The following is a 12,265-nucleotide window of genomic DNA, read 5'->3' as shown; positions in this document are numbered from 1 at the left end:
ATTACTTCGGTATCAGCAGTATTTTCTTAGTCAATTCCATTCCTAGAAAAATATTTTACTGCACATACCTTATCTGCAGGAAAACCTGCACGCCATTCCCCCTCTGAAGTACCTCACTCCTCAGAATGTGTGAGAACAGCAAATGGATCTTAGTTACGTCTGCTAAGATCATAGAAAAACGCAGGCAGATTCTTCTTCCAAATACTGCCTGAGATAAACAGCACACTCCGGTGCCATTTAAAAATAACAAACTTTTGATTGAAGAATAAACTAAGTAGAAAGCACCACAGACTCTCACGACCTCCTATCTATGTTGAGGCTTGCAAGAGAATGACTGAATATGGCAGTTAGGGGAGGAGCTATATAGCAGCTTTGCTGTGGGTGGACTCTTGCAACTTCCTGTTGGGAAGGAGAATATATTCCATAAGTAATGGATGATCCGTGGACTGGATACACTTAACAAGAGAAATATAATCTGTCTTAAAATGACAGGGCGGGCCGTGGACTCGTCGTACCATAGAAGAAATTAATTTATCAGGTAAGCATAAATTTACTTTTCTTCTATAAGTTACGTCGAGTCCACGGATTCATCCTTTACTTGTGGGATACAATACCAAAGCTACAGGACACGGATGAACGGGAGGGACAAGACAGATGGTTAAACAGAAGGCACAACTGCTTGAAGAACTTTTCTCCCAAAAATAGCCTCCGAAGAAGCAAAAGTATCAAATTTGTAAAATTTAAAAAGGGATGAAGCAAAGACCAAGTCGCAGCCTTACAAATCTGTTCAACAGAAGCATCATTTTTAAAAGCCCAAATGGAAGTCACCGCTCTAGTAGAGTGAGCTGTAATCCTTTCAGGAGGCTGCTGTCCAGCAGTCTCATATGCCAAACGGATGATGCTTTTCAGCCAAAAAGAGAGGTAGCCGTAGCCTTTTGACCTCTACGTATTCCAGAATAGACAAAAAACAAAGAAGATGTTTGACGGAAATCTTTGGTTGCTTGCAAGTAAAACTTCAAAGCACGAACCACGTCCAAGTTGTGCAACAGACGCTCCTTCTTAGAGGAAGGATTAGGACACAGAGAAGGAACAAACAATTTCCTGATTGATATTCCTATTAGTAACAACCTTAGGAAAGAACCCAGGTTTGGTACGCAAAACTACCTTATCAGCATGGAAAACAAGATAAGGCGAGTCGCATTGCAATGCAGATGGTTCAGAAACTGTTCGAGCCGAAGAGATAGCAACTAAAAACAGAACTTTCCAAGATAGAAGCTTAATATCTATGGAATGCATAGGTTCAAACGAAACCCCTAGAAGAACTTTAAGAACTAAATTCAAACTCCATGGCAGAGCAACAGGTTTAAACACAGGCTTGATTCTAACTAAAGACTGACAGAACGACTGAACGTCTGGAACATCTGCCATCCGCTTGTGCAGTAGAATTGATAGAGCAGATATCTGTCCCTTTAAGGAACTAGCTGATAGCCCCTTCTCCAAACCTTCTTGGAGAAAGGACAAAATCCTAGGAATCCTGATCTTACTCCATGAGTAGCCTTTGGATTCGCACCAATAAAGATATTTACGCCATATCTTATGATAAATGTTCCTAGTGACAGGCTTTCGAGCCTGAATCAAGGTATCTATGACCGACTCAGAGAAACCCCGCTTGGATAAAATCAAGCGTTCAATCTCCAAGCAGTCAGCCGCAGAGAAACTAGATTTGGATGCTGGAACGGACCTTGAATCAGAAGGTCCTGTATCAGTGGCAGAGTCCATGGTGGAAGAGATGACATGTCCACCAGGTCTGCATACCAAGTCCTGCATGGCCACGCAGGTGCTATCAAAATCACTGAAGCTCTCTCCTGTTTGATTCTGGCAATCAAACGAGGAAGGAGAGGAAATGGTGTAAACACCTCCGGATGGAGTTCCCACTCCCCCAGATGAAAAGTCTGACGACTTAGAAAATAGGCTTCCCAGTTCTCCACTCCTGGGATATAGATTGCTGATAGATTGCAAGAGAGAGTCTCTGCCCATCAAATTATTTTGGTAACCTCTATCATCGCTAGAGAACTCTTTGTTCCCCCCTGATGATTGATATATGCTACAGTCGTGATATTGTCCGACTGGAATCTTATGAATCTGGCCGAAGCCAGCTGAGGCCACGCCTGAAGCAAGTTGAATATCGCTCTCAGTTCTAGAATATTTATCGGGAGGAGAGGCTCCTTCTGAGTCCACAATTCCTGTGCTTTCAGGCAATTCCAGACTGCACCCCAGCCCAATAGGCTGGCGTCCGTCGTCACTATGACCCACGCTGGCCTGCTGAAACACATTCCCTGGGACAGATGATCCTGTGACAACCACCAAAGAAGAGAGTCTCTGGTCTCTTGATCCAGATTTATCTGAGGAGATAAATCTGCATAATCCCCATTCCACTGTTCGAGCCTGCATAGTTGCAGTGGTCTGAGGTGTAAGCGAGCAAACAGAACTACGTCCATTGCCGCTACCATTAGTCCGATTACCTCCATACACTGAGCCACTGACGGCCGAGGAATGGAATGAAGAGCTCGGCAGGTGGTTAAAATCTTTGATTTCCTGACCTCCGTCAGAAAAATGTTCATTTCCACCGAATCTATCAGAGTTCCCAGGAATGGAACTCTTGTGAGAGGGATAAGTGAACTCTTTTTTACGTTCACCTTCCACCCGTGAGATCTTAGAAAAGCCAACACGATGTCCGTGTGAGACTTGGCTAGTTGGTAAGTCGACGCCTGAATTAAGATATCGTCCAGATAAGGCGCCACTGCTATGCCCCGCGGCCTTAGAAGGGACCCTAGCACCTTTGTGAAAATTCTGGGAGCTGTGGCCAACCCGAAGGGAAGAGCCACAAACTGGTAATGCTTGTCCAGAAAGGCGAACCTGAGGAACTGGTGATGATCTTTGTGGATAGGGATGTGTAGATACGCATCCTTTAAGTCCATGGTGGTCATATATTGACCCTCCTGGATCAGTGGTAAAATAGTCTGAATGGTCTCCATCTTGAAGGATGCGACTCTGAGGAATTTGTTTAGGATCTTGAGATCTAAAATTGGTCTGAAAGTTCCCTCTTTTTTGGGAACCACAAACAGATTGGAGTAGAACCCCTGCCCCTGTTCTGTTTTTGGATCTGGGCAGATCACTCCCATGGTATATAGGTCATCTACACAGCGTAAGAACGCCTCTCTTTTTGTCTGGTTTACAGACAATTGAGAAAGATAGAATCTCCCCCTTGGAGGAGAATCTTTGAAATGTAGGAGATACCCCTGGGTTATGATTTCTAAAGCCCAGGAGTCCTGAACGTTTCTTGCCCAAGCCTGAGCAAAGAGAGAAAGTCTGCCCCCTACTAGATCCGGTCCCGGATCGGGGACTACCCCTTCATGCTGTCTTGGTGGCAGCAGCGGGCTTCTTGGCCTATTTACCCTTGTTCCAAGTCTGGTTAGGTCTCCAGACTGACTTGGATTGAGCAAAATTTCCCTCTTGCTTTGCAGCAGGGGAAGAGGTAGAGGGACCACCTTTGAAGTTTCGAAAGGAACGAAAATTATTTTGTTTGGTCCTCATCTTATTTGTCTTATCCTGAGGAAGGGCATGGCCTTTCCCTCCAGTGATGTCTGAAATGATCTCTTTCAGTTCAGGCCCGAACAGGGTCTTACCCTTGAAAGGGATGGCTAAAAGCTTAGCTTTTGATGAAACATCAGCAGACCAGGACTTAAGCCATAATGCTCTACGCGCTAAAATGGCAAAACTTGAATTCTTTGCCGCTAATTTAGCCAGTTGAAAAGCGGCATCCGTAATGAAAGAATTAGCTAGCTTGAGAGCCCTAATTCTATCTAGAATATCATCTAATGGGGTCTCAACCTGATCTTTAGGAGACCCTCTAATTTTTTTATCCAAAGGATCTTTGAAAGCACAACTGTCCTCAATAGGTATAGTTGTACGCTTAGCCAGGGTAGAAATAGCTCCCTCCACCTTAGGGACCGCCTGCCACGAGTCCCGCATGGTGTCTGATATGGGAAACATTTTCTTAAAAGTAGGAGGGGGAGCGAACGGAATACCTGGTCTATCCCACTCCTTAGTAACAATGTCCGAAATCCTCTTAGGGACCGGAAAAACATCAGTGTAGACAGGAACCTGTAGAAATCTGTCCATTTTGCACAATTTCTCTGGAACTACAATAGGGTCACAATAATCCAGAGTCGCTAAAACCTCCCTGAGCAATAAGCGGAAGTGTTCTAGTTTAAATTTAAAAGCCGTCATATCTGAGTCTGTCTGAGGGAACATCTTTCCTGAATCAGAAATCTCTCCCTCAGACAGCAAATCCCTCACCCCCAACTCAGAACATTGTGAGGGTACATTGGATATGGCTAATAAAGCGTCAGAGGGCTCAGCATTTGTTCTCACACCAGACCTACTGCGCTTCCCCTGCAACCCAGGCAGCTTAGATAAAACCTCAGTGAGGGTAGTATTCATAACTGCGGCCATATCTTGCAGGGTGAAAGAATTAGACACACTAGAAGTACTTGGCCTCACTTGTGCGGGCGTTAATGGTTGTGACACTTGGGGAGAATTAGATGGCATAACCTGATTCCCTTCTGACTGAGAATCATCCTGCGACATACTTTTAGTAGCTAAAATATGTTCTTTGCAATTTATTGACCTTTCAGTGCATGAGGGACACATTCTAAGTGGGGGTTCCACAATGACTTCTAAACATATTGAACAATGACTTTCCTCAATGTCAGACATGTTGAACAGGCTAGTTATGAGACAAGCAAGCATGAAAACACTTTATTTAGTGAAAAAAATAACAATCTTAAAAAACGGTACTGCGCCTTTAAGAGAAAAAAAGCATACACGTTCTGCAAAACTGCTTTAAAATGCATTAAATTTTTCAAATTTTTTATAGCAGACTCAATATGGGTAGTTAAGTTTGCCCCACAAGGAAATTTAACATTTAACCCTTTAATGTGCAAACCAGATTGAAATAAGGCCTAAATCCGAAAAAAAAACACCCCCAGCACCTTGCCACAGCCCTGCTGTGGCCCTACCTGCCCTCAGGGATGGATGGGTTCCGAGACCCAAAAATAAGCCAAGTGTACCCTCAATAAAGTTTGCCCAAAAACGTTATTGCCCACAAAACGTTAACAGCACTCCCAGTTCATAAAAACGTTTGCCCACAAACATTCAAAACTCAGTGTCAACCATTTTTTTTTTTTTAACTAGCCCCTTATGCAAGCTTAGTAATGCCTTTCTATAGCTCTTAGGATCACTGCTTACCCTTACCCTCCTGGGTATAATGTCAGCCTTTCTGAAATACACAGTCTCTCCTGAAAAAAATGACTCAACATACCTCATTGCTGCATAGCATGAAACCGTTCCTCACACTGAAGTTTCCTGTACTCCTCAGCCTCTGTGGGAACAGCACTGGATCTTAGTTACAAATGCTCAGGTCATCATCCTCCAGGCAGCAGTCTTCATCCATCTGCTGCCTGAGTGTAAATAGTACACACCGGTACCATTTAAAATAAACTCTTGCTTGAAGAAATTAAAAACTAATATTTTATCACCTCTTTCACTTTACCCTTCCTAGTACTTAGAGTAGGCAAAGAGAATGACTGGCGGGTGGAGCTAAGGGAGGAGCTATATAGACAGCTCTGCTGTGGTGCTCTTTGCCACTTCCTGTTAGCACAAGTAAAGGATGAATCCGTGGACTCGTCGTACCTTATAGAAGTAATAAGCATTTATATCAATCATGTACAAACTGACACTTATACATACACTTCAGTATGTACATACACAGATATATATATATATATATATATATATATATATATATATATATATATATATATATATATCTCAAATGCTTATTATTATAGTGTCAGTGTCTACATTATTTATACAGTCACTATGCATTCTAACTGTATAAATGTGTAGTCTGAACCGCCCCCCAATAATAAACCTAACACTTCTTTACCTCTATGTTCACCATCCCAAAAATTTTGCATTTAAAAAAAAAAAAAATAATAATCCCTAATCCGAAAACCCATCGCAATTTAACCAATACGCGCATTAACCACTAAACCGCCAAATACACTGTTCATAATATCTCATTTAAAAATTATCTGTTTATTGCCTTTAAAATAAAATATAAATAAACTAATTTAATGATTACATTTTAAACCACAAATAACCCACAACGCAAATTTGTAATTTAAACAATTAATTTATAAGCCGCCATCTAGAACGCAATAAACCTAATTAACCTTTTAACCCCTTAAACCGCCAAAACTCACAACGCAAATAACTAAATAAATTACTAAGCCCCCTAACCTAACACCCCCTAAATTAATACAAATTACCTAAACTAAAAATTACTAAAGTTACAAAAAATAAAAAAAGCTAAGATTATAAAAAATAAAAAGCCTAACATTACAGAAAATAAAAATAACCAAAGTTTAAAAAAATTAAACCTAATCCCTATGAAAATAAAAAGACCACTAAAATAAAACACCCCCTAATCTAAAAATAAGATACCAGTAGCCATTAAAAGGGCTTTTTGCAGGGCATTGCCCCAAGATAATCAGCTCTTTTACATCCAAAATACACAAAGTCCCCCCTAACAGTGAACAAGGGCTGACATTAGGCCCGAAACATGTTTGGCTGCTGTTGTTGTATTCGGTTACAGGCTTGTAACTGAATTCTCATGTTTTTACATGTAAAGGATTTTAAGATAATTTTTCCTCTTCATAATAAAGTTGTGATAATTTTTTATAAATAACTTCTATTTTCTTATTTTTGGTCTGGAGATGCGGATTAGCAGAGAGTGTGTGTATATATATATATATATATATATATATATATATATATATATATATATATATATATATATATATATATATATATATATATATATATATATATATATATATATATATCTATATCATACCTCCAAACTGTCCCAATTTTCGCGGGACAGTCCCGATTTTAGGGGTCTGTCCCGCTGTCCCGGGTTGCTAGCCATCTGTACCGCATTGCCCTATGCATTTAAATATATATTTAAATATATATATATATATATATATATATATATATATATATATATATATATATATATATATATATATATATATATATATATTTATTTTTTTTAAATTCTATTGGGCCCATACTCAGAAGCAGCTGGCTTTTCTCTCCCAGGGTTATATACCTGTTAGATTCCTTGTGGAAAATGAATGGTGTGTGGGTTAAGTAGGAGTAAGAAGGCTGTATACCCTCTGACCTCTGATGACATCTAACCCCTGGTGATAATGCTAGCATGCCTTCAGATTTATAGGATGAGCAGTGCAACACCAGGGTAACGAACAGTGGCAGCCTCAGACTGCCAGATAATGTGCTTGCCAACCCCAGGACCTCATACAATGAGTTACAGATACCCATATATGATGTAGTGTGTGTCTATCTGTATCTATAAGTGTGTATGTGTGTGTATCTGCATTTATAAGTGTAAGCTGTGTAGAGTGTGTGTGTGTGTGTGTGTGTGTGTCTGTATGTATAAGTGTAGGCTATGAAGTGTGTGTATCTGCATGTATAAGTGTATGCTGTGTAGTGTGTGTGCGTGTGTGTATCTGTATGTATAAGTGTGTGTGTTTATCTGCATGTATAAGTGTAAGCTGTGTAGTGTGTGTGTCTGTATGTATAAGTGTAGGCTATGTAGTGTGTGTCTGCATGTATAAATGTAAGCTATGAAGTGTGCATATCGGCATGTATAAGTGTATACTATGTAGCGTGTGTATGTGTATCTGCCTGTATAAGTGTATGCTATGTAGTGTGTGTGTATCTGTATGTATAAGTGTATGATATGTAGTGTATGTGTGTCTGCCTGTATAAGTGTATGATATGTAGTGTGTGTCTGCATGTGTAAGTGTATGCAATGTAGTGTGTGTGTAGCTGTATGTATAAGTGTATGCTATGTAGTGTGTGTGTGTATCTGCATGTATAAGTGTAAGCTATGTAGTGTGTGTGTGTGTATCTGTATGTATAAGTGCATGCTATGTAGTGTGTGTATCTGTATGTATAAGTGTATGCTATGTAGTGTGTATGCTATGTAGTGTGTGTGTATCTGCATGTATAAGTGTAAGCTATGTAGTGTGTGTGTATCTGTATGTATAAGTGCATGCTATGTAGTGTGTATGCTATGTGTATGCTATGTAGTGTGTGTGTGTGTGTCTGCATGTATAAGTGTAAGCTATGTAGTGTGTATGCTATGTAGTGTGTGTGTGTGTGTATCTGCATGTATAAGTGTAAGCTATGTAGTGTGTGTGTGTGTGTATCTGTATGTATAAGTGTGTATCTGCATGTATAAGTGCATGCTATGTAGTGTGTGTGTATCTGTATGTATAAGTGCATGCTATGTAGTGTGTATGCTATGTAGTGTGTGTGTGTGTGTGTGTGTGTATCTGTATAGGTGTATGCTATGTAGTGTGTGTGTGTATCTGTATGTATAAGTGTATGCTATGTAGTGTGTGTGGGGCTGCCTGTATAAGTATATGATATGTAGTGTGTGTCTGCATGTGTAAGTGTATGCAATGTAGTGTGTGTGTGTGTCTGCCTGTATAAGTTTATGCTATGTAGTGTGTGTGTGTCTGCATGTGTAAGTGTATGCAATGTAGTGTGTGTGTGTATCTGTATGTATAAGTTTATGCTATGTAGTGTGTGTGTATCTGCATGTATAAGTGTAAGCTATGTAGTGTGTGTGTATCTGCACGTATAAGTGTAAGCTATGTAGTGTGTGTGTGTGTGCATATGCATGTATAAGTGCATGATGTGTAGTGTGTGTCTGTATGTATAAGTGTGTGTGTATCAACATGTATAAGAGTATGCTGTGTAGTGTGTGTGTGTGTGTGTGTGTGTATCTGTATGTATAAGTGTGTGTGTGTGTGTGTGTGTGTATCTGCTTGTATAAGTGTATGCTATGTAGTGTGTTACTGTGAATTTTTCCTAACTTTAAAGGCCAGAATCTAGAATATTAATGGAGAGCAGTTTTAATGTATCTATTATTAAATGTCCAATTAAAATAAAAATATTTAGCACTGTCTCTGCAAAGGTTAATTAAATACAGAGCTCACATAGCTATACCAGTGGTTTGAGCTTGTGCTTGATTTGCTGCCTAAGAGTATTAAAAGATATTACTTTATTTAGAATTTTATATTACTTTGGTCTTAAAAAAAATTAAGCCCCGCCCCTTTCACATTTTTGCCGGGGGGGGGGGGTGTCCCTCTTTTGAATTTTGAAATGTTGGGAGGTTTGTGTGTGTGTATATATATATATATATATATATATATATATATATATATATATATATATATATATATATATACACACACACACACACATATACACACACACACATACCCCCTTTGCAGACAAGTAGACGAAAACATGAAAAATCATTAATACTTTACCATAAAACCATCAAATATTGCTTGACTAATCTGTTTAAAAGTTAGGAGCCTGTAAGAATATTCAGGGACCAGACATACTTTTAGGAGCCAACCCAAAAATGTAGGAGCCAGGGATAGAATTCTAGGAGACAGTGGCTCCCTGGCTCCTGGGTTTGTCTAACCCTGATATATAGAAATATGTATTTAAGAATAAATAGAACATATTCTGGTATATGAAGAACAATGGAATGTGAAATATTAATATTTTCATGTCAAGTTAGGGCACTTGATAAAATGCGATCAGGTTTGCACAAGTAGGGTGTTATGTTTTTTCCCCACTTTTCTTGTTCCATTGACTTCTATGGGGAGTATGGTAATGCAGTCACAATATTCAAACTTTTTGCGCTTACTTCTAGCACAGCTAATGCACGAGCAGGTGCGCAAAATACCGCTCTACTCGTAATCTAGCCTGGAGTGTAGTAACCACATGAAACTATATACGCCCATAGCTCCAGGGATTTGACAAGCCCTATATGCATTTAAAGAACACTCTTAGAAAAATCTTCTTCCAATGTTATTCTATTGAACTAATTACTTCAATCAGTAATATGCTTACCAAACCGTAGTGATTAAAGGGACACTGAACCCAATTTTTTCCTTTCGTGATTCAGATAGAGCATGCAATTTTAAGCAACTTTCTAATTTACTCCTATTATTAAAAAAAAATCGTTCTCTTGGTATCTTTATTTGAAAAAAGAAGGCATCTAAGCTTTTTGTTTGGTTCAGTACTCTGGACAGCACTTTTTTATTGGTGGATGAATCTATCCACCAATCAGCAAGAACAACCCAGGTTGTTCACCAAAAATGGGCCGGCATCTAAACTTAAATTCTTGCATTTCATATAAAGATACCAAGAGAATGAAGAAAAGTTGATAATAGGAATAAATTAGAAAGTTGCTTAAAATGTCATGCTCTATCTGAATCACGAAAGAAAAAAAATGGGTTCAGTGTCCCTTTAAGTCCCATTGCATAACAAATAAAGCAATGTGTTTTATCAGAGAACTCCTAGAACTATTTGTGAATCTATCTTTTAGAAGAAAAAAAATCTTATTTGTATGTTATGCTTTAGAGGTGATTTACCAACTTTGGGAGCTAATTACAAGATAACATAGAAATTGTAGAGATATTTGTCATTTAGAGTTATTTGAATCCTTAGTGAATCTTGAGGGACAGTGCTCTTCATTTGGTATATCGACAAGCTGTAAACAGTGCATATTCAGTGTTTGTGTAATTCCAGCCCTCACACATCCTAAACTGACAAAATAGTTAGAATACCCTAGCTCAGATGTATTCGCAGCTCCTGACTCACCTGTGCTAAAAGTTTACATAGCATGAGTCGGGTGTGACACGTTATACTGAAACTGCCTTAAAAATTATACCAATGTAGTTTTTGCATTTTAAAATGACCTCTCCTTGCACTCTCAGTCTTCACCTTGATACACATATTTTTTGTTATTATAAAAAAAGAAATATAACCATTAAAATTAATTGAATTGTGATTAAATGGACATACAACCTAAACATTTTCTCTCAGGATTCAGATAAAGAATATAATTTTAAACAACTTACAAATTTACTTGTATTTTCAAATTTACTTGTATTATCTAATTTGCTTTATTCTCTAGGTACCTTGGGTTGAAACAGCAGCAATGCACTACTGGCTCATTGCATTGGGTCAGCCAATAACTTGAGGCATAACTGTGCAGAAACCAATCAGCAGCTTGTGAGAATACCAAGGTATTATTTTCCACCAAGGATACAAAGAGAACAAAACAAATAAAATAATAGAAGTACAATGGAAAGTTGTTTAAAATTGCATCCTCAATCAGCATCATGAAAGAAAAAAAATGGGTTTCGTGCCCCTTTAATCTCTCAGGCACCATTCATGCCAAAAGATAGATAATTTTAAATTAAGACACATGCATACAAATTAAATAAATGAAGTTGACTTTATGAGATGTGGGGAGAAGCTTGGAAAGTGAGGCAATTACATAATGTCAATCTCACAAAAAAATCAATTTTAAGGGTGGTATATTCTTGAATACCTAGAGATCCCTGACGTGAACAACTATGCTGCAGGTTTACTAAGAATTAAAAAAGTGCAGCACGTTTTAGTAAATTAGCGTCATGCCTCCATGACACAGGAATATGAGAGATTTGTCACACTCGGTGCCACCCCCAGTCCCCCCGTTACAGGATACGTTCCAAGTAGTAACTATCCATTTTTCGTTCCTTTGCCGCAGTTGCAGGTGCTCGGGTCGCCGCCGTGTAGTAGCTTGTTTGTAGCTTAGCAACAGAACAGGCCAGTACACTGAATCGCGCGAGATTAACTATAGTCTCGTGAGAGTTGGGTCACGCTGTCTGGTCTCCTTGACTACGCGGTTTGGTAGGTTGGTTGGTGCAACAAATTAATATGAAATTTGAACATGTGAAACAAAGTATAGGAGGAGTCTGACATAAATCATTCGTTATTAAAATTTTAACTGAAGTATGCTAATTTGAAAGCGTGTCTGAATAACATTTGCTTTTGCTCTGTCTATTGGGTTAATGAAGCAAACAGGTGTTGCAGACTTGCAATTACAATTTAGAGGCTACTGTGCCTTAAAGTGATGATCCTCTCACAACCTTATTAGGTGATAGATGAATGATAGTTTATAGGGTTACCATAATTTTTAGAGGTGAAACTGGGACCACCTGGTGCGGTACCAGTGGGGGTGTGGTCAGGAGCG

At 39.0% G+C, this 12,265-nt stretch overlaps 1 protein-coding gene across 1 annotated transcript in view; it reads right to left on the bottom strand.

The window, feature by feature from the left end:
• Window positions 1-11,816, bottom strand: part of SPAG16 (sperm associated antigen 16) — a 984,179-nt gene extending 972,363 nt beyond the window's left edge. Inside the window, exon 1 of the mRNA XM_053698804.1 lies at window positions 11,738-11,816. Coding sequence (XP_053554779.1) covers window positions 11,738-11,759 — 22 coding nt within the window. The 5' untranslated portion in view covers window positions 11,760-11,816. The remainder of the gene's footprint in view (window positions 1-11,737) is intronic.
• Between the last annotated feature and the right edge of the window lie 449 nt (window positions 11,817-12,265).

This window comes from Bombina bombina, chromosome 1, assembly GCF_027579735.1.
Source record: "Bombina bombina isolate aBomBom1 chromosome 1, aBomBom1.pri, whole genome shotgun sequence".
Taxonomy (NCBI): Eukaryota; Metazoa; Chordata; class Amphibia; order Anura; family Bombinatoridae; genus Bombina; species Bombina bombina.
Note: the sequence above shows the minus strand (reverse complement) of the source record. Positions and strands in the feature narration are given on the sequence as shown.